Genomic DNA, 23,052 nt, shown 5'->3' with positions numbered 1-23,052 from the left:
TGTCTCTACCCTCTCCAAACATCAATGTCAGCATGCATCTTCTAAATGTCCACTGTCTCCTGTACCACCTAATTTCCTCATAACCAAACTCCACCTCTTGCTCCTTATAGCCCTGGCTGCTACAGCACTCAAACCCATACCCCAACACTGGAGCTCTCAGTCCCACTGGTCTCCTGCTCTGTAGCACTGCTGCCCTATTGGTGAAGAGTCTCAGCCCCATTGCCATATATCCCAAAACTCACACTCCCTATCTCCTTAGCAATCATTTATCTTATTAGTATTGCTCTTTCCCCAGGTAATTGTTAATTACCTCCCTGATGATGGCCTAGAGCCAACACTTCATCAATGAGACAAGGGCACAAACTTAACATTTCATATTACTTGAAGCAGCGGGAAAGATGTACGAAGTTCCTACCCGCTCCACTCTCATTTGTTCCTACCATTTTGCAGTTGTGCCAAATGCCACATGTAACCAGGCATATCCTTTGCAGACAGAATGCTCTAGCCAAGGAGCATCATTTTGCATTTCAACTTTTTTTTCCTACCTTTTTTCCCCTCAAATAAGTTGCTCTTGTCACCTTTGCTCCCCCTACTCTTTGCTTCAGCCTTACTCTTCCACCACCGAGTAAAGCAGCTTTTACCTGCTCCTGTGCTATGGCCTGCAGCATTAGTTTTCACTATTGCATGTATCTTCCTCTGCACCCTAGATGCTTGCACTAAAATTCAGAGTAGCTGCTATACAGCATCTATCTCTCCCTTCCCCTTATTTCCAGAAAATCCTCACCAGAAATGTAGAAGGCATGGAATGGGCAATGCAATACTCTAGCATGGAGATTCAATTTCCTCCAAAGCAAGTTTTATGTGAACAACCAAGGGTGTTGGTGGGCCTTGCCTATCATTTATTGGTTCTTATCACCCACCACAACCATTTGGATGCAGCACCTATAGGTGGAACAATGTGCTGCTCCTGACTTCCTCAAATTCAAAAATCCTTATTTATTTTGTTTGCAAAATCTTGATTATTTTCATCCACTGCCATATTGACTTCTTACAATTCCATCAAGCCAGACTTACAACTCCCTAATTATCTCAAGATCAATCAAATTCCCTTTTTTCCAAGGGAAAAAAAAATCTGCTCAGTTCCACGAGTATGTGTTCCAATCTTTCACATTTTTCCCCATTTATATGTATTCTAATTAGAATGCAAGATTTGATAGCTAGGTACAGAAGCAACATGCTCTTTTCTTCCCTTTTCTTGACATCAGAAATAGTCTCTTCTGACTTGAAGAACTTCCTGGATTCCTGTTTTCAGAGAGAAGCAGAAGATGAAGTAGTATGTTTGGTGAGGAATGATAACTACTGAGCAGTTGTGGGAGATACAGACTTCATTCAAAGCCTGCTGGAATCAGTGGAAAGCTATCCCTGCTTGCCTCAGCCATTGGAGTCTCTCTTGGTTCTTCCTAAACTTTGGATTTTCAATGGCTGTCTTAAAAGTAAATTTTTAGTCTGATTCCAATCCTACTGAACACATTCAGCCTTTACTGCCTTACATACTAGTAGCAAACAGTCAGCTGTGCTCAGGATAAGGCTGTGTGCAAGTGTGTTCAAGTACAGGACAAGCAATCTTCATTAAAGTTTTTCAAGCTTGTCTGAAGTCCAGAGTGCACACTCATGAGTTAATCCTCCAGCACCACGTGTCAAAAATGCAAGTCCTAGCAATCTGACTTCTCAGATGAAACAACCAAAGTAGTGAAGTTAAATGACCCGATCAAACCACAGATGCATGGGAGTGTTACACTCCATATGAAAAGGCTGCTCTTTGCATGGCAATAAACCAAATGTCTCTCAGCCAGGCGCCTCCCAGTCCCCACTAAATAAACAGTTCAGTCCCACTGCAGGTAGTCACATACATTAAACTAGACAGACACACCACTACTTTATAAATCCAGGACCCAAAGATCTTAGATCCACATTCACATTTTTAGCTGAACTGTGTTAAATGCATCTACATTTGTAGTGGCCACAAAATAGCCAGCCACCCCAGCTGCTTCAGGAGTGAGCTGTGTGGAATGAAATGTCAGGGAGGGCCTGAATTTCCCTAGGTTGCCTAGGCTTGTTGGAACTGCATGGAAAAAGAAGAGAATTATATTCCTGAGGCACTCAGGTTTGTCCCTTCATCCCCCTTCTTGAATGGGGAAAACCTTTCAAACAGTGAGCTGAGATTTTAATAAATCTCACTTCTTGGATTTGAATTTGAGAGGATTTTCTGAACTGGATGGAAGATTTTTGTCTCTCTTTGCAAGTCAGTATTTGTAAATATGTTAGTGTCTCCCTTGATACCAAGAGAAGATCACTGTTTTTTCTGTAGGTAAAATACAAAGGCTCAGCTTTTCCAAAGAACTCATCCAGCAGTTCTTTAGATACACCTATAAAAAGCAAACAGTTTTGCAATGGATGTTAGCAAAAGCCAAGAGTACAATGGAAATTCCTTCTACTTCCCATTATGGGAATGTGATTATTGCTGAAGTAACTTACTTAAATAATGGCTTTGATCTCTAAAGAAAACAAACACTGCAGGCTTATGATGACACACAACTACCAAATCATCTGGTGGCATGACAGGAATTGTTTTTGCATTTCCTGCATTCTCCCTGCATTTCCTGCAGGGAATGCATTTTTTGAATGGAACATGTACATCACAAAGGTAATATTTGTATTGAGGCTATGGACCTCAAGCCATACAGCTGCACTTGATGCAGCCTGAGGACTTGCAAGTATCTCAACAAGGGTTACTTCTGACATGAAACATTCAAATACATGGAAAGACTCATTGTGCTATGTGCACTGAGGTAACCTGGCAAAAAATATTGTCAAAGGACTTTTATACTCTTTAGGAAGCCATGTTTGAAATCAATGAAGTCAAAAGATCTCTGGGATCCAAGCACTACTTTACAAGACTCCAGCATTTTAATCTGGCTTAAGTATGTGGCTGCAGATCCAGCAGAGGAAGGTAATAGAAGTGAACAGAGGGATACAATCTGCCATAACAGCCACCACAGTCATGGGTTTTCCTATAGATCAGAGCCCATAAAGGACCTGGCAGATTGTAGTATACACACCACACAACTCTACCTACAACTAATGGATCTCAAGCCACCAAGATATTCTTTAAGACAAGACAAATCACCAGTCAAAAACTCCATTTATGGAGTGGAGTCATCTTTAGGATACGGCACTATGTATTTCAAATGGGATAGCTGTGGTATACTGGACAACTATGGGGAAAACTCTTATGATTAGAGTGCAGTGGAGGATGAAAGCCATCCTGAAAAGGAACACAGTGCAATGCTTTTGAAGACTAGAGCATGTTGCAGTAAATAAGGTACAGTACAGACCACCCAAAACTATTAATGTAAGTACTGTGTACCAACAAAATGCTTGCTAGCATTGTTCTTTACCCAAAAACTTCACAGTTCAATCTAAGTGATACTTTTTAGAAGTTGATGTTCAAGTTCTAAAATGTTAATGACAAGGAAGCCAATAAAGGTGCCCTGGAAGGAAATACTTGGTACTGAGGTTCTGTGGTTGCCCTCCCACCATAGCCTAATACCCACTGCCCTAGCTTCTCCCGCTAATCCCAAAAGAAGGCATCATCACAGATGGGACCAATCCCAGTCCTCTGCACTCAATCCTGCCCTTCAGCCACAAGGGTGTCCTCATCTCCTTTGCCCACAGTCTCCTGAAGCTGTACTGAGAGCACTGCTGAACACTGAACCGCAATTCAGCCTGGACAGGAAATTTATATTCACCAAAGACACACAAAAAAACCTCAACCAAAACCTATAAATATTAAAATATAAGCATATTCATATAGTGTGTGTTCCCCCAAGGAGTCTGCTGGATTCATGGTTCTTGAGGCACAGGCTTTCTCTTGAGTGCCTAACTTGACCCACACACAGACAGCAACAATTTGATTTAACAGTTCTTGTTTTAGCTGGGTTTTCTGAGAAAACAAAAGCTTATGGGGTTATGCAACCTGTTATCTGTTTGTTCATCTGTCTGCTTCCCATAGCATTTTTGAACTGGTTAGCTAATTTCAAACAAATGTAGGACAGAGGTCTCATGGAAAATTATTTTAATGGAAATCAGCACTTTATTTATACTTGTTCCAAGGCAAAGACGGGGAGAAGTACATATCTTTGGGCAGCAATCAGTATTGGCCAGAGATTTACTCATCTATGTATCTTTTTCCCTGCCAAAGGGATCCAGCACAACACAAATAGGAGATGGGAAATACTGACAAAAGTGTAAAAGATATGCCCAAAAGAGTGAATCTGTAGGAAGACAGACTTTACAAAATGTTACCATTGGCAGAAGTTCCTTGTGATACATGTGCCCTGTCAGCAAGCAAACAAGGCCATAATTTAGTGTTTCAACACTAGCACCTCAATTGGTCCCTTTCAAATCCTGCCTGCTCTAAGTAGAGGATTCCTTCATTCTCTTAGCTAGTAGAGGGAAGAGCTCCTGGTTACTAAAGGACAGCTGCTTGTTGAACACCTGAGTTGCTGCCCCAACATCACAGATAAAAAATAATGAAAAGGTCAGCAGAGCTGAGTTATGGCACAGCATTCAGCTTTTTTCACCCTTTCCCAAGTCTGCATCCATCCCAGCAAGAAATTCTTCATGGCATATAGAGGGCAGAGATGCATTGCAATGTTTAATCTTGAAACATCCTTTTGGTAGTCACTCAAAATGTAGAAGGCTCAGAGAAAAAGGACTGGTTCTTGGCAGTAGCTGTCTGTTATCAAACCACTGTAAAAATCTTTAGCTATAAATACAAGTTACTTTCTCACAGAAGTCAACACTTCACTTATCTTAGAAAGATGTATGGGGGAAACCTGGAAAGTCAAGTAGTTCAAAAATGTCACAACTTTCTTTAGTTGGAAAAGAAAAGGCTACAAACCATTAAACATTACAGGATCTGAGGGTGATTAACAAGGATGGCAACACATGGGTAAACTACTCAGCATTTCGCCAAAGTGTTGACCAAGGTTTTACAAACTGGTATTTTTGGTCCCAAAATGTCAAATAATGCCTCAGAGTAGGGGGCAGAGGTAGGGGGCTAGGTGCAGACTGAGGGGTATCTTTAGATTGTTTTCCCATTGCCCTTGCAAGCTGCATGGGCCATGTACATCTCATGGACTGTTCCTCTGTAGTCCATATTTCACAGGATAAAGATGCTAATCTAGTCCATAACAGCTGTGTGAATGCATGAACACCAATTTAACCATCCCTGTTATTTTTAGGCCTGGATATCCTTCTTTCTCCCATGTAATCTTTTCAAATGTGTCACTATCTTAACAAGTGGAAAACATCTAATCTAAATTTCCCTTCCTGTAATTTCAGCCAGCTGCATTTATCTTATCCAGGAGAGAGAACAGATTATACCTTTCTCTCCTGAAGCACTCCTGTAATTACATGAACAAGGATCGTATGACCCCCAAGTTACCTCTTCTCTAAATTAAAACAACCCTGGCTTTTGTTCAGCATTCCTTGTAAGTCTTGCTGCCTGTGTAACTTGTTTGCATTGAGACAGGCCTAGCAGCCAGATAAAGCAAAAATGCAACAGTTGACTTCTCATTAGGCCTGAGCAGTGATTACTGGAGCTACCAAGTGTGAAGAAAATGTTCTGGGCTTGTAGACTATAAATTTTTGGGGACATGGAGCTAGAAATACCTAGATTCAAACTCAGGTTCTGCTGTTGCCAGTCTGTCTGTCAAATTGAATCCCAGTTCACAGCTCCTTCACTTGACAGACAGCTCTAGAAATAACAACTTGCTTTACTGAGCAAAGGATGGCCAAAGTAATTTAAAGCTGGAGATTGTGCAGATGTTGTAAATTCTGGTAGAAGACCTCACTGTTACGAAACACTTCCAGGTAGACAGGTGTCCTCTTTTAGAAGTTATTTCAATTTTTTTGTAAAATACTCCAGGTGTTTTTAAAATGATCAAAGTTCTTCAAGATGACTACATCAAACCATTGGGATGTCAGTAGCTTCCAAGTAAACAAGGGGAAGTTCAGGACTTCAGAATACCAGGAACCCCCTGGGTAAGTATTGATATTTGAAGCTCTCCAAGTGAATGATTAAACCAATTTGCCTAACATTGCAGTGACCCATGAGTTTCCCAATATCAAGCCGTCCAAGCCTGCTGGGAGGATTCTCTCCATAATAGGTGTATTCCTTCCTACAAGCTGATTACAATTAACAGAATCCTTTCTAGTGTAGGTGGTTGTTTTTATTCTTGTTTCACTGTAGGAGAGATCTACATTGAATCACTAAAAACACTTACTGATGAGACTTTTTTCTCCAGACTGGAACTTTCCATAAAATCACTTTCCCTTAGTCATGCTAGCTGAGAGACTCTGTATCAAAGCTTCATACACATTTCCAAACCTAAAAGATGAAGGATTTGATTTGTTCTGGGTTTAACACATTAAATTCTAAGAGACAGGTCTCTTCAGTAGCATTCACAGAGAACACCATTTCAGAGCATTTTCTGAAATAGTGTGGGCGTATTAAAAGACACTAACTTCATTCAACTTTTTATTGAAAGAATATATCCCACGTAAGTAGATGTAAGCAAGAAAAATGTAGCCTGTATTTTTTTATAAAGGGAGTGGGCACTGATGTAAATTAACAATCCCCAGGTGAGTTAAGCCCACTTGCAAACATTATTCACATTGCACGTCCACTCATTGCACTACAGCCACTCCTGTGTGGTAGCAGGAGTGCTGAGGTTTAATCTCAGCTCCTCTGCTTAGTACCACTCTAGGGACTGCTTTGAGGAGCATGGTGGCAGAACTTGTCTGTTCTGCTCCCAGTCTCCATCCTCTGACCCCATCAGGTTATTTAACTGAGCTATACCCAGCTCAGCATGTTTAACCTGTGTTAACCATAGCTCACTCACAGGTAGATGAAGTAGATGAAGTAGTTCAGCCTTCAGCTCTGCCCATTGCACAAGCATGCAGATCACAAGGACAGAGACAGGGCTGGCACCATGCTGGATAGATGCTGAGGTAGTTGACAAGTACTGCTGCAGATTTGTCCTGTATGATTAGCACCAACCTGCAGCTCATTACCCTAAAGATCAGTAGTGCCTCCTGAATTTTGGCAAGAGATGTACAGCAGGGAACCTCCCATCTTGCAACACCAAGAAAAGCAAGTTTTTTAAGCCTTGAGGGGAAAGGAACCAAGGCAGAAACAGACTCCTATTATCAGTGTTCATTTCAATGCAACTTCAGGCAAGGGAAGCCTTGAAAGAGGTTATTTACAGAGAGTGGAAAAAGTAATAACTTTTCCAGGCAAGTGGGACAAGGACTGCTTTTCTACAAGAAAGAAATGTAGGTCTAAGCAATACATCATTAATTAGAAGAGGTGAGCTTCTGGAGTTATTAAACCTTGCTTAGAAATCTCACTATTTTTGGTTTTTCATTTTTAAAAAATCTTCTAGGAGAAGACTGGCCTCTAGGAGGCCAAGTGCAGCCATCAGGGAGTTCCTTCATTAACATAGGCATTGGGACTTTCGCTGCAGGCTGCATGGGTCAGTCTCATAAGTAGCATTACGGGTATTACAGTGGGTCACAGAAAAAGAAATAAAGAACAAAATCTCTAAAAATGAGATGCTTTTTATGTGCCAGCACTGGTGGATCTCCACCCAGCTTGATGAGTCTCACAGTAAATGAGCAGTGCTGTCCTTAGACTTGGGGCAGCGCAAGGGTCAGTCACACTCTTCCCGCACACACTTGTTATGCCGGCAAAGGACTGTGTCTCTCCTCCACCTACGGGCTGAGCCTGGCATGACACAGCAAGGTAAGAAGGTGCCTTGTCCTGCCATCTGCCTTACACTGGACTCTCCCTTCCTTTATAAAAATCTGAGGCAAGGGGCATTTTTGCTTGATTCCTCTATGACATAAGGCCTCAGAAAGATTCGGAGGTGAGGAGGCACAATATTGTTCCTCAGCTGAAACCACTCCGGCTTTCTCCCAAGTCAAATATGGCCAGATCTCTGTGTAGGAGACAGAAGAACATGGAACCAAAGAATGGTAGAGTGGCCCTGAAATAATGATCTGTGGTACCTGGCCTTACCTGCTTTCATACAAGAGATGTTAGAGCCTGTCATAAAACAATATTTAGCTGCCATCTTCTTTTTTTTCAAGAGAATATGGGTTCAGAATGATGTCCAGGAGTAGAAAGACAAATTACTTGTTGGTACAACTGCCTTGTTAAGGTTTAAAGCTTAACACGCTTCAGTAATTTCAGAGCTAGTGGGAGGTTAACAAAGCTTGGGGAGAAGGATGTACCACTGATAGTGGACAAAAACAAAGCAGAATTTATATGCCACAGGGACTTTTGGCTTGACTCCTAAGATAAGGAAGAAACTAATAAAGGAAACACAGCAACTCTGCTGAGACCAGCTCCAACTAGTAAAAAGTAATTCTGGCAGAGGGAGATCTGGACCACCGACTGACAGCCCATGAGCTAAACAAACCTACGGACTCAAAAGAAAAGAAATCTGTGCATGTGAACTAATTATTATGACAAGAGAGATAATAATTTAACCAGTAGAAGGCATAATACTAATTAATAAGAGAACTGTGTAACTTGTAGCCAATGAACTGTGATTTCTTTGTTTGCTAAATTGTACAATTGTGAAAACTTTTGATGACTGGGGAGCCAGCCTTTTGGGGGTCACCACCTAGCTCACACTTTGCACAAACTAGAATAAAGAAATAGAAATACCTTGTCTCAGTGTGTATGTTGGTGCTGCATATGAGACAAGAAGAATACAAGTGCAACTTTGACTAAATCCTAGAGTTTTCTGCTTCCAGAAGAAATCTTGTCATACACATAAAGGAGAAGCAAGTAAGAGAAGCCTGTCGAGAGTTTTAACTAAGGAGAGAGGATCTAGGTGATTTATCAGCATAATTAGGATCTTAATTTTATTGGGGAAAAATGTTAATTGATCTAGTAAGTACCTGTGAAGTAAAAAGTCAACCAGCTAGGTCTTCTTCATGTTAAGCCTCTGTCTCATGTTGAATCCTTTCAATGCTCTTTGTGGCAAAGGCCTCCAAGTATTCAGCTGCATTGTGCTTTAAATATCTATAGTGTGAGAAGCTACCTTATGTCATCCCATCTGTGAAGACATGCAAGCAGAGCATTCGTTTTTCCCAATTAACTAAAAATGGAATTACTGAAAGGAATATTTCACCCTCAGCTTTTAAAAATATCATTTGCAAAGGCCAAGTAGATATTCTGAGAGGAGAAACTGCCATTAGAATGATCAAACAATAAGCATAAACAATTAATACTATTTTTTAATATTGTAATATTTTTGGCCTGTTGACAGGGAAGAGTTTTTTAATACGTATAATTCAGAAGTTTTAGATAAAACCATTTGTACAAAAACAAATAGAGGATTTCTCTGTGTGTGTTGTCTTTAACTGGAATCATGTCCTTCTTCTGGAATCATTAAATTTTTACAGATTTCCCAGGAAATAAAAAGAAAGGAAGAATCCATTAATAAAGTGTGTAAGAAACAGGCCTTCTAAAAAAAGAACAGGGAACATATGAATGTTTTCTTTTGAGCATAATTCAAATGGACATAGCGGCCTGCTACCAGGTTTGCACTACGGCTACTCGAAAGATGAGCAGAGAGCATTTTGATAGAGTAGAATTTATCTCCTCCAAGATTTGATACAAGCATTGACACAAAGTGTTGTGATGACAAACATCAGACTTAAGTGTTCAAAAAAAAAAACAGGTTGTATGAAGCAGCTTGTTAATTCCCTTCCACATAGCCATGAGCACCTGTTCTGCCTTTTTCTTTCAGCTGTGCAGCTCTGGAAGACAGTCTCTCAGCCAGGCCAAAAGAGCTGATGGGCTCCATGCCAGGGAACGTCAGACTCCATGTCACGCTCCTGAGCGTGGTCAGGGAATGTGTTAAATCTCAGCACATAGGGTGTGGAGTGGATAATTCCAGAGGGAGCAACACAGACAGGCTTCTCAGAGAGACAAAGGGGTACATGGTTGTCCTGCTGCCTTCTCCAGCAAAGCAACAACATGGAACCCATTTTTTCTGTGCTCATTCACGGCCTGGTAGGGCACTTGCATATGACTCTGGTTCACCCATGTCCCCAGGCCCTAGGTACAAAGAACGCTGACGTGACTCTTACCCCTGCTAAACACGAAGATGACATTTGTTCTTTCAGGCATTCTAATCAGTTCTACACAATAAATATTTATACACAATACAGATTGTTTTAATGAGAGGAGGAATGCATACTGGCTAGGAAAGCCAGGGAAGAAAATAGCAAATTTACTAAGTTGTTATGCACATTTTCATATGGAACAGCTGAGCGAATGGAAACCAGAGGATATTTACATGTTCTGGCCTACTGGGAACATACCAAGAGGCTGCATTACATTCAGGAATGTTGCCTTGTGTGCATAGCAGGAAACCACTTGTTGCTTGCTCACAAAGCAGGAGATTGAGAGAGAGGAAGGGAAGCACTCAGTATGAGAGATTTGTGAAAACCTAACAGCAAAAAGCCTGTGTCTAACAACCTAAACAAGCTTGCTGGACTCCTTTGTCAAGCCTACGAGCAGCACGGCACTACATAATGGAAACCCTACTGCTACTGAAAGAAAAGGCATGGTGCATTATACCCTTTTATATATACCATGTGTGTATATATATATATATATATATATATATATATACACACCCTTTTATTTATACCATGTACTTTTGAAAACTGCCTTTCTGAGAAAGGAACTCAAGCTGAAAGATTTATGGAGAAATAGAAGGAAACGTCCTTGTTTTATCATTCATGCAATAGCAAACTGGAAGCTATGATTTGCTGGAAGCAAATGGGAACATCCCCCTAGCTAAGGAACAGGTATTGTTCTTCCTCCTTTTCCAAAACTCTGAGTTACTTTGCATTTAAGCAAATATCACAAAGGAAGTTTAAGATGCTTTTGAAAGCATTGAACCTTTTGGTACCTTTTTTCCATTACCCCCATCTCATATGGAATCTAACCCCTTCCCACACCTTGCCCCACATTCATAAGACATATACAGATGAGATTAAGAGTGTTTCCTGTTCCCTGGGAAAAAGAGAATGGATGAAAATGTTTCATGCAGGGATTACAACGTGCACAAATCACCTTCTTACATTTTATCTCCATGGAGCCTTGGCTTCCAATAGAAAGAAAAATTTTAAATAAACCTCTTGTGCTTGGGCAGCTCTGTCAGTCACAGCTACATAAATTGAGCATAGCACATGATTCATGAATTCACAACCAAACTAAAAACATCTCATCAAAACCAGGATACTATTCAGTAGGAGTTCTTCCACAAGATTAACACTGTCATTCCCAGATGTTTAGTGCCATCTGTGAGCTGTGTGTGAAGCACAGTTCCTATTCACCGTTCTGTGTATCGGTAGACAGCCTTTTGAGTGGCTGACAGGAGTTGGAGCTACAATCATCTCTCTTCATCCACATAGAAAGATAGAGATACCCACGGACTTCTAGAAGAATATGAATGAGAAAATACCAGGAAGTATAGCAAACTCAAATTCCAGGCAAAATCGCAGAGCTGAAAGAACTCTTCTCAACAAATTTTTTCTTAGTCACTTCCTTGACTGCAGTTTTCTCAAACTTGCTTGCTGTGTAAAATCATTCACTGACTTGTTTCATGGAATCATTTCAGACCTTCATTGAATTCCAGTGCAGTTTTGTACATTTTAACTCTGCACTGTTTTGAACTGTTATGCTCAGTTACGAAAATCATGATCACATTTCTATTCCCCAACTACACAAAAATAAATATAAAACTGAAGCTTCTCCTTGACTATTCAAGTTAGCAAGAACAAAACCTGCTTTTTATCACTACTCACTTCAAATCCTGGCTTGTGTGAACTTAACTGATGAGAAAGCAAACACAGAAAATGTTCAAACAATAAAAATAAAATCTCTTAAAAATGTGAAGGAATATTCCACCACAACATAGTTATGAAGAGCATCACTTCAACCACACAATGAGAAAACAATGGAGAAGTTTAAATATTTTGGAATTTGCCATCTCATTCTTTGTCTTTAGCTGAAACACAATTTTCCTAAATGAAAAAGAAACCTTCCCTGTTAAACCAATTTTAAAGTGGCAATAACTGTGTCAGTAATCACACTTCATGTCATTCTGTGATTATGTGATTCTGCTGTAGAAACTCTGAGACATTTCATGCTATATTGCAAAAAATTGTAACAAATGCAACCACTTGCAAAACAACACATAACATATACACAATGTAGATGCTTCATTCTTTCCACAATATTCTTTTAATATGTTAAAACAACTTTTTCAATCATATTTTAATTTAGACAATCTTTCTTCCTGAATTTGTCTTTAACAAAATGAAAATTTGTTCATTGTGAGAAAAAGCATGAAAGCTCCATAGGCATGAATTTGTAATTGTTCTTATCACATTTAATTCCATGCAGACACCTTCAAAATCAATTATTTGGTGTAGAAGAAGGAAAGTACTGCCCCTATTAATAGGAATCATAAAAGATGACTTGTAAATTTAGGTAGTCTTCCATAAGGTATCCTTTGCTAGAAGCTGATTTGTCTCCCAAGGTAGAACTTTAGAGGGCACTGATAACAGAAGAAATTTTATCTTTATGTTCATCTTAGTCAATATTTGGCCTTGCAAAGATACAGGCTCGGCAACAAATCTCATCCCTTGGTAACTGTGAGGTTGGAAGAAGTATGCAACTGGGCCCAGAGCTGTAACCAGGTGGGAGTTCCTGTTGCTGTTACTGCTGGCACCTCTGGTTTCATCCTAAAGAATGCCACAGAAGACTGCCATGCGACTTTCTTACGGAAACTACTGCTGATGAGGATTTGTATCTGCACCATTTTAAGTTTGATTCTACAAAGGAGGATCAGTGTGATCAGTTTGAAGTTTGGTCAAACTGGGGTGTGGGTGATTTTACTGAGTGATTTGCCCCAGGGCAGCCTGTGAGGAACAGGTCTCCTCAAGCAGCTAGGATACTTTTGTATTCAGGTGCACGGGCAGAGGCACAGATAACACATTTCAGGCACCCGTGCAGGATAATTTAAACGAGCAATTCTCAGCTGTTGCCCCTAGTTACAGCTAAGGTAGAGTTAATTTTTCCTCAGTAGCTATTACAGGGCTGTGTTTTGGATTTGGAATAAGAGTGCTGTTGATAACATACTGATGGTTTGGTATTTTGCCAAGTCGTGTTTATCCTACGTCAAGGATATTTTTTTCACCCCCTCTCTGATGCTCCGCCAAGGAGGCGGCATGCAGATGGCAGTGGGAGGGAGCATGGCCGGGGCAGGTGACCCGAACTGACCAAAGGGATGTCCCACACACAGTACGTCATGCCGGCTATTCGAGCTGGGGGCAGTAACCTGCGAGGGCGGATCATCTGCTTTCGGACAGGGGGTCTGGCTGAGGCACTGGGGGTGAGCAACTGCACTGGGGCGCTTGATGTTGTTGTTATTTCAATAATTAACCTCTTCTTATGTCAACACACAAGTTTTAATTCGATTCTTCTCCGCATTCCACCGATGTGGGAAAGGGAGGGGCAGAGGGAAGCTAAGCACCGACCTGCTTCATCTCCTGCTGAGCTGAAAACCACCACAGCTACGCCTTCCGCACGTCGCTCCGCCCGCCCCCAGCCCGCCCACCGGCGCCGCGGCGCGCAGGCGGCGGGCCGGGCGGCAGGGCGGTCCCAGCGGCTGTGCCGCCCCCCGTGCCGCCCCCACGGCAGGCGGTGTCTGTGCCTGTGCCTGTGCCTGTGTCTGTGTGTCCGTGTCCCGGCCGTGCCCGCCATGCTGCCTCCGGCGCTGCTCCGCCGCCCGCTCGCCGCCGCCGTCCGCCAGGCCCTGCCGCGCGCCGGCCCTCAGGTAGCGGCGGGGGCGGGCGGGGCCGTTCCCCGCGCGGGGCCTGTCGCTGTCGCGTGGGGGCCTTTGGGATCCACCCCCGGGTGACGGGATCGATTCGGTGGGAAAAGGCTGCTGGGATCAGTGAGTCCAGCCCACAGTGCTGTGCTCCAGCAGCACCGCCCTGTGAACCAGACCGTGGCACCAAGCGTCACGTCCAGCCTTTCCTTAAACACCTCGGGGGACGGCGACTCCACCACGTCCCTTGGCAACCCATTCCGATGTCCCATCACCCCGTCTGTAAAGAATTTCTTCTTGATGCCCAATCTGAACCTTTCCCGCTGTCTCTTGAGGCTATGCCCTCTTACCTTGTCAGTGTCGTCAGCTTGCAAGAAGATGCCGACCCCCAGCTGGTTACAGCCTCCTGTCAGGGAGTTGTAGAGAGTGATAAGGTCGCCCCTGAGCCTCTTTTCACCAGGCTAAACACCCCCGGTTCCCTCAGCTCCTCCTCACAGGACTTGTACTCCAGACCCTTCACCAGCTCCATTGCCCTTCTCTGGTACAAAAGTGGTCCTGTAGTATCCCAATGCCTGTCTAAGCAGGAGAAACCTTCAGGGCCTCTCATTTCCCACAGAAATCCAGTGTGGAATGGGTCTCTCCTGCAGGCTCCATACTCAATCAGAATCCTGCGAAGGTTTATGACAGCCCCAAGGAGCTGTGACTCATGGAAGCCAATACTGGATGTGTCATAGTGCAAAGGGCCATTGAGAAACAAAGCCTTTGTTTTTCACCTTCTGTATTCGGAAGGTGCAGGCAGCTGAGGGGGTCAGGCTCTTCTCCCAGGTAACAAGTGACAGAATTAGAGGAAGCAGCCTCAAATTGCCTAAACCAGGAGAGGTGTAGATTGGAGATTAGGAGAAATTTATTCACTGAAAGGGTTGTAAAGCACTGAAACAGAGGAGTGGTGGAGTCACCACCCCTGGAAGTGTTTGCAAACAGGTAGATTTGTTGCTTGAGGATATGGTTTAGTAGTGGATGTGGCACATCTGGATTCACAGTGGATAGGATGATCTTAAAGTAATTTTTAAACATAAACAATTCTGTTCTGTGGCTTGAGTTGCATGGTGCTCATGTCTGCAGATTCACGTGAAATAGGACATGTCCAAAATCCATCCTGTAGCTGCCTCTGTGCAAACATGGGCTAAGGCCAAAGCTGTGTTTTGGCCCTAATTTTTCAGGTTTTATTTGAGGGGTGAGTAGCATCTTCCGGGTTATTGAGGCAACTGCAATAGTAACTTAGTCTGGGACTCCCAAAGAGTTTTGTCTAATATGAACAGAAAAACTGTTCTTGATCAGCCTTTGGGAAGCAGCCAATAAAAGGCTAGGATGTGAACTTAAGCAATCTTTTGTTGGAAAGAGTCACTCTTTCTTAAGTGTTGGTATCTTCTTCTTTCATTTGCCAATAATATGTAATTTGCCAGTACTGGTATGTGGTTGTCAGTGGAAAAACACGATGCAGTAGCGTGAGTTGGTTGGGTAAGTGCACCACAGACAGATATTGGTGTTGCTTCCTCTTTGGTGGCATCTCAGCAGCCTTGCTTTTGAATAATGTTTTTTGCCAAATGCATCTTGCTGCTGACTTGCTGAAGAAGAGGTTGAGAAAAGGAGAATTCTGCTTTGTTATGAGCTAATAATTAAACAGTTGAGTGTATCAAAAGAAAGACACATTACAGCCATTGTCAAAAGGAGTGGCAGCAAACAATGCACATTGGAGCTACTTCCAAAGCAAAGTCTGAAAAGGTACTTCTTTTGTAGCGGATGTTGTGAAGTAAAATACCCCTCTCCCAACCTGCAGTAACAGATGCTTCTGCAGTATTGCACTAATTAAAAAAAATTAGACAGAATACAACTTTCTAGCTTGAGAATGATTTTTACTATTTTTTCTTACTATTTTCTTTCAGGTACGCCTTGCTACAGGGCCCAGACAGAATAATGGCATTTTCTACGAAATTCGCACATATGATATTAAGCCAGCGAAGATGAAGGAATTTTTGGAAATGGTCAGCAAGTACTTTCACTTTCGCACTGCCCACTCGGAGCTGGTGGGGTTCTGGTACTCGGAGCTGGGAGCCATGAACAAGGTGCTGCACATTTGGAAGTACGGTACGGTCAGCGTCCCTTCGCACCGCTCTGCTCCCTCTGTGTCCCCTGTCTCCTCGGCAAGAAGGTGAGGGGAATGCTTACCTGCCTTTTCCTGGTTGCTCTCATTGTAAGGAGGTGCCCCCAAAACATTGCTCCTGTACTCACTAGTGACGGGAACACATCAGAACTTGTCAGGACAACTTTGACATGTTGGGATGAGAAAGTTACAGATGTTCTTGAGCAGCACTCTCTGTTCAAAACAGGTCTGATAGAGGAACTGTGGCAGAGTGTTTCATTCATGGTAAATATTTTTCACTTAGGGTCAGTTCCACCAATGTCTTGAAACTTTTGAAGCTAATGGAGAATAGGAAATACACACACGTATGTAGTCTGTGTGTGTTTATATGCATGTATAATAGTTCTTGTATTTTAGCTCAGAGTACCAGTCACTCCCAAAAAAAAGTGAGCATGCACTTTGCATGCTTAACCTCCTTGTGCAGTGGGCCTGTTCTGAGGTAGGAAGCCAGGTCTGGCTTCTCCACCAGGTCTGACTTCTCAGGCATGCAGAGTGTTTTTGTTGCAACTTTAATCTTGCTAGCAATATGGTTTTTACAGTATGATGAACTTTTTTTCTTGTTGGAGTTGGTGCTGACATGGAAGGTACAGGTAAGCCAAAAAAACTACTATTATGCTATAAACTAGGCGTGCTGGCTGTATTTTTTGTGGAGCCCAAGCGAAGGGATACTTGAAGTCCCCAAATACACAAGTGATACTTGTGTATAATTCCCCTTGAGCGCCTGCTGCAGTCCAGTTGTATCTACACATTGATACAATGTGCTCGTTGAAGTCCAGTGTGGCCACAGTACCTGTTTAGATTAAAGGATCACCCCTTTTGTTTTGGAGGGCTGAATCCTGGAATCGAAGAATTGTTTGGTTCCTCTCAGCCATGTTGCTCAGGGCCACCTCCAGCCTGACCTCTAACACTTCCAGGGATAGGGCATCCACAGCTTCTCTGAGCAATCTGCTCCAGTGCCTCAGCATTCTCACAGTAAAGAGTTTATGCATTATATCTTATCTAAACATTTCTCCATGCCAGAAGGTATTTAAGGCTGGGCTGGATGGAGCTCTGTGTGGCTGGTGTCCCCTCACGTTGCCAGGGGCTTGAAACTAGGTGATGTTTAGAGGTTCCTTCCAATTCAAACCATCCTGTGATTCTAAGTCTACCCTTTGTCAGTTTAAAGCCATTCCCTCTTGTCCTGTCACTACATGCCCTCATAAAAAGTGCCTCTCCAGCTCTCTTATAGGCTCCCTTTAAGTGCTGGAATGCTGCTGTAAGGTCTTCCTGGAACCTTCTCTTCTTCAGGCTGAATAGCCCAAACTCTTCCAGCCTTTCTTCACAGGAGAGGTGCTTGAGTGCTTGGATCATCGTTGTCAGCTCCTCTGATGTCATCCTTCATCCTTCCTTCATCCACCAAAGCTGTAACTCCATTGCAGAAGGCCAAAATGAATCAGGTACAATTGGCCCTTAGTGAAGCCATATTGGCTGTCACCAATCACCTCATGGCCTTCCATGAGCCTTGGCATAGTTTCCATAAGGATCTGCGCCTTGATCTTGCCAGGCACAGAGGTGAGACTGACCAAGCTGTAGTTCTGCAGCTCTTCTTATGTTTGTTTTTAAAAATGGGCTGCCACAGCTTGTCAAATACAATGAATTGTGGCTTAGCCACTTCCTCTGACAGTTTCCTGGGGACCCATGAATGTATCCCATTAAGTTCCGTTGATTTGTGCACCTTCACGTTCCTGGGATAGTCTCAGACCTGGATTTTTCCTACAGCAGGTGGTTCTTCATTCTCACAGCCCCTGCCTTTGCCTTCTGTGACTTGCATGGTCTGGCTGGAGCACTTGCCAGTGCAGACCAAGGCAAAAAAATACATTGAGTACCTTCACATTTTTCATGGCCTGGGCAGCCATATCTTTCTTTTCCTTCAAGAGAGGACCATTCATTTGTCAATATTTTGAGTTCACTTGCATTTATAAATTCTCCTGCTTCTCAGAACATTTTATTCTTGGCTAATGTGACTATCTTTAAATTTAAAAAAAAATCTATGGGAAACCTTTAAAATGCAAAACTAAGAGAAAACCTATATCTTTTGTTTCCTAACAGTGTTTTCCAGTCTAATTGTGGTGGCTCCTCCCCCCACCCCGAGACCACACTATGATCTGAGAAATGAACAAAGTTTACAACATCCTTCCTCCTTGATTCATCAGATCCCTGCTTACATAATTTCTATATTTACCTCTTAGTCCCAAGATACTGATATTTCTCAAAGTTCTTCCCATCCTCATATGCTAGATTTTTCTTTTGTAATATTGGGGGCTGTTTGCATAAATATATTGCTTAAGATGCCACTGCAGCCTAAGCACTTGAAATTCACACTCTTAATTAAGTGGATTTGCTTTCCATTAAGAAAAAGGAAAAAAAAAAGAAATGGTTTAGCTTTTGGGCATTTAACATCTTTTTACGTAACTGAACACACAAACATTATTTCTACACTTTTAATGTCACTTTATATAAGCCAAAGCACATTTATTAATTTTTTTCTTGATAGACTCTTACTTCTGATTTTTTTCCACTTCATTTCCATATCCACTGTGCTTTCTCCAAATCTTATCCTTGGTAACTGTTGCCACATCTAGTAGTCCCTGCAATTGCTATGTGTAAATCTTTTTAAACAGTAAACTTGCTTAACTTACTTTAACTCTTTTGTAAACCTTCTCGGAAAATTCCATTTGGCTTGAATCCATTTTAATCTGAGAGCTAAAGCAGATTTTAAAGGAAGTTTTGCAGAATTTAAAGGAAACTTACCACATCTGCTTGAGCTAATATGATGTCTAAAAATATCAGTTTCAAAATTAGTTAAGTGTAGTTTGCCTTCTTGCAATTATACATTTTGATTGAGTCTGATGTGATATCATGTGCATTTTTTCATGATATTTTTTCCTTCCTTACAGATAATTTTGCCCACAGAACAGCAGTCCGGCATGCACTAGCAAATGACAAAGACTGGCAGGGAAAGTTCATCTCTGCAGCTCTCCCCTTGGTAGAGAAGCAGCACAATGAGGTTGCTTATCTGGTGCCCTGGTGTCAGCTTGGGAAGCCTCCAAAGGAAGGGGGTGAGCTTATCTTTTCTTTTACTGATTAAAGCTATCAACACTAACAGAAAATGGCTTAAAGTTTAAACCAGGTATTGCACAGTTTTATGACCCTTTACATAACAAATGCATGTATGTGCACCCATGTGGAAAAGGTGACATAACACAACAGGGGATAGTTTTTTGGAAGGATTTTACACTAACATACATCAATAGCTGACTGATCATCAAGGTTCTTAATGATCAGGATGGTGACTTGCTAAATGAATATGCAAAATGGCAGTGCCGTAGTAGTGGTCAGAGTGGCCATCCCAGACTTCCTGTGTCTGTCCATCAGTGAGAAGGCATTTCCTGGGTAACTGCTGTTCTCTTTCACAGAGATTTTCCTCTTATCAATTTGCTTTGATACTGCTTCTTTCACATAAAGTTTAAAAAATTTCCTACTTCTTTAAAGATACGTGAAAGTCAAACAAGGATCTGCTCCTTGATGTTGCCAGGTACAGAGGTGAGACTGACTGAGCTGTGGTTCTGCAGTTCTTCCTTACGCCCCTTTTTGTAACAATCACAGGTTAGGTGTAGAAGTCATGTCTCTTTGTACTTTAATTCTCTCTGTAGCAAATTTGATGTTAGTACTTTTGCCTGTTCCCCAGTTCATGGGATACTGGCAGGCTTTCTTGCATGAAGTGACAGGGAGCAGACTTGCTTCAGCCCTGAGCACATGTATAACTACAGTAATCTTTGTTCTTTATTTCCTTTATTCAGGATTTGGAATTTTATGCTGTTGCTGTTGAATTTGAAACAGTTTTCTCTAAAATCTGGAGAGACAACTTGAAACACTGTTACAGTTTATCTCCAGCCTGTTGCTGGAGAGTGACACCAGACGCTGCCAACTAGCAAGTGTCTGGCTTTCTATTACTGTGTCAACAACTGTGATCTGAAGTAACTTCCTGAACAGAAAGAAGACAAGTAACTTTTAGCGGGACTGGAGGTTTTTTGGTGAATTACAACATTTCTCTACAAATAAAGGAGATGCTTGGCACAGCAGAGGTGCTAAACTGGTCCTGCTCTTTTGGTTATGCTGTCAGATCTTACTGTGATAACTGCCAGAAGTCATAATGTCATAATGTAATGTCATAAACCACTTCAATGGCAGAAAACATCTCCAGTCTTAGAAAAGACACCCAGCATTGCTCAAGCAGACACCCAAATACCTCTAACAAGTATGAGCATTTGTGGTATCTGCAAAGTAGTCCGAATATCCCAAAATCTCCATGCAGCATTGAAAATTGCAAAGTTGGGCTTTGTGGGAAGCCTTCTGTTCTTCAGGGCCCTGGTACTTAGACCGACACTTGAACTAACTGCTGTTAGTGAGCTTGAGCTCTTGTGAGCCTCTGGAAGGTGTGAGTTCTTGTGCTTGTTGGGAGGAAAGGGCAGTTTCCTGATGTCCCCAAATGACAGTGAAACGTTATACAGTCTCACAGCAAATACACCGTGGCCATGAGACATGGTTCAAGATCTGCTGTATTGATTTGTATTTCCTTCCTTGTGGTAGTGTTTGCCTTTTCTTCTAGGTGTGTATGAATGGGTTACTTTCCAGATGAAGCCTGGTGGGCCAGCATTGTGGGGTGAAGCATTTCGTGCTGCAATCAATGCTCACATCAACACAGGATATACCAAGCTGATCGGTGTTTTCCACACAGAATATGGATTACTTAACAGAGGTACGCATCAATTTCTGATACAAACTTTGGCATAGGAGGGGGCAGAGGAGAGGAGCAAGCCACCATCCTGGATCAGGATTGGCCAGCTTGCTGAAAATGTTGGTGTGGATCACTGAAGTCCTGTAAACTGTCCTTGAACCCAGCGTTGTGTATTGGGTTATAGACTTGAGCCAGTTGCCCCAATCTTAAAATACTCTCAGATATTAAAAGACTCTCTGATAATAAAGTCAAACCATGCAACGGCTCAGTGAAAGATCATCCCACCACTGGCATGCCTGGAGAATTGTTTCTGATAGCTGCACTGCCTGTAACAGATGAAGGCAGATTGCCGGGACTTAGAGTACCGTGTTGTATTGCAGCATAGTAATGCTCAGCTGAGTTTATTTGTACTTTCTCAGTCCATGTACTATGGTGGAACGAGAGCCCAGATCAGCGGGCAGCAGGAAGACACAGTGCCCATGAAGATGCCAGAGTTGTGGCAGCTGGTAAGACATGATGAATCTAGAGAACTCACTTGTGTTACCTGCATGCATGCTGAGAAAAGTATTACCTTTCATTGGAATATTGTCCTAATTAAACATGGATTTAATTTTAGTGCGCGACAGTGTCAGATTCTTGGAGTCCCAGCAAAATGTGCTTCTGATTCCTGTGCAATGCTCACCACTGAAGTAACCTTCTTCTAAAGGATGTAACTGACGGCAGAAGAGACAAGATGGAAGCGCTGTCAGCAAGTGACATGGACCCCCATACCCTTATGAGATGAGCTGTTCTTCAGATGACAAAAAATGGATGCAAAATGCTGATCCACTGGCAGTGTAAATCAGCACTCTGACACCAATTGTTAAACAGAAGTTTATGGTGATGTTCCTACCTCTCCAGGACAAACAACTTGAGCCATATCATGATGTAAACCATGCATTACCAACCTTCTATTTTAATCCTTAAGTTCTTCATGATTTTTTGCATAGCTAAATCACTTGCCAAACTGAGAAAGTTAAGTGCTCCTGTCCAGCATTCCAGCCAGGGATGGTATAATTTTTATAACATACTTTGATGCCTCTTATAATTTCACGTCTTAGTTATTCCATACAGTTTTAAGAAGGAAAGCTCCCACATGTATCTTAACAAATTATGTTTTAATCAGACTTCTCACTTTATATTAATTCTGAGCAATGTACAATATCAGCGTTGCTGGAAGTGCACTTAAATGTAACAGTGGGGCTGATTAGGTAGTGTATCCTAATGAGTTCTGCCATGAAACTTTTTACATAATAACTTGTTATGGCTCATTTCAGTCTTTTCTTTTTCTGTTCATCAAACACTGCCTCAAAACTGTGAGTTATCCACACAAGCTTTGGCTTGGATATTTTATTATTTGTTTAAGGTGCTATAGGTGATTAGCCCTTCTTGTTCAATTGTGTCATCAGACTCAACTGATTTACATGTACTGTCATTCTTCGAAATACTTTTTGTCAGACTGTTGAAAGCTAAATAAATGAGCATTAAGCATTAATTCTTAGTATTTATGGCTCAAGCTCTTACTAATTTTAACTATGAAATGATTAAATTCCATTTTCCAAGTACAGTATTCATTTTGCAGGTCTTCGTTTTCAGTCAACAACAAATTGCTTTAGAACCAGTAAGCTGGTAAGAGTGAATGGCAGTAGGGCAGAGGGCACATGGGCTAAGAAGTCAAACTTCTATTTGTATACAGTGGTACAGAGCACCCTCTTCTGCAATTTATAGGTATTGACTATAAATTGCAGAGCACTTGGGAGGATTTTCTACATGTTAATCATGGATCTGCAGTGAGCAATTGAGAACTGAAGTGTCTTAGTGCAGGTTGCCTATGATTATTGTTGCTTTAAAGTTCATTAAGATCTCACAGAAAGCACTAAAGCAAGCTCTGGGCCATTATGCTTGTGTCCCAGGTGGGAACATGGGATGTGGCTGCTGTAGTTAAGGGAGTGTAACAGGTCCCAGCTGCCATATCCATGTCCTCATACACTGCTCCCTCCAACAAAGCCATGTTTAGCATTCTCAGGGCGGAACAAACACTACTT

At 42.0% G+C, this 23,052-nt stretch overlaps 2 protein-coding genes across 5 annotated transcripts in view; one reads left to right on the top strand and one right to left on the bottom strand.

Moving 5' to 3' along the window:
- The window catches only part of PSD3 (pleckstrin and Sec7 domain containing 3), a 139,180-nt gene extending 125,171 nt beyond the window's left edge, over nt 1-14,009 (bottom strand). For 2 of the 3 annotated variants that reach the window (XM_026792921.2, XM_074533396.1), the window contains exon 1: nt 13,699-13,939. In XM_026792921.2, coding sequence (XP_026648722.2) covers nt 13,699-13,924 — 226 coding nt within the window. In that variant the 5' untranslated portion in view covers nt 13,925-13,939. Of the gene's footprint in view, nt 1-13,698 lie in introns of all 3 variants that reach the window. The other variant, XM_074533398.1, reaches the window with a different exon arrangement.
- The window catches only part of NIPSNAP3A (nipsnap homolog 3A), a 53,746-nt gene extending 31,235 nt beyond the window's left edge, over nt 1-22,511 (top strand). The window contains exons 1-7 of one of the 2 annotated variants that reach the window (XM_074533401.1): nt 13,455-13,553; nt 15,935-16,200; nt 17,503-17,627; nt 19,128-19,289; nt 20,840-20,989; nt 21,388-21,474; nt 21,585-22,511. In XM_074533401.1, the coding sequence (XP_074389502.1) occupies nt 13,470-13,553; nt 15,935-16,200; nt 17,503-17,627; nt 19,128-19,289; nt 20,840-20,989; nt 21,388-21,474; nt 21,585-21,661 (951 nt within the window). In that variant the 5' untranslated portion in view covers nt 13,455-13,469 and the 3' untranslated portion in view covers nt 21,662-22,511. Of the gene's footprint in view, nt 1-13,454; nt 13,554-15,934; nt 16,201-17,502; nt 17,628-19,127; nt 19,290-20,839; nt 20,990-21,387; nt 21,475-21,584 lie in introns of those variants that run through there. The other variant, XM_074533400.1, reaches the window with a different exon arrangement.
- The last annotated feature ends 541 nt before the right edge of the window (nt 22,512-23,052 follow it).

The sequence above is a fragment of the Zonotrichia albicollis genome, chromosome Z, assembly GCF_047830755.1.
Source record: "Zonotrichia albicollis isolate bZonAlb1 chromosome Z, bZonAlb1.hap1, whole genome shotgun sequence".
In the NCBI taxonomy this organism is placed as follows: Eukaryota; Metazoa; Chordata; class Aves; order Passeriformes; family Passerellidae; genus Zonotrichia; species Zonotrichia albicollis.
This window is presented reverse-complemented; position numbering and strand designations above follow the sequence as displayed.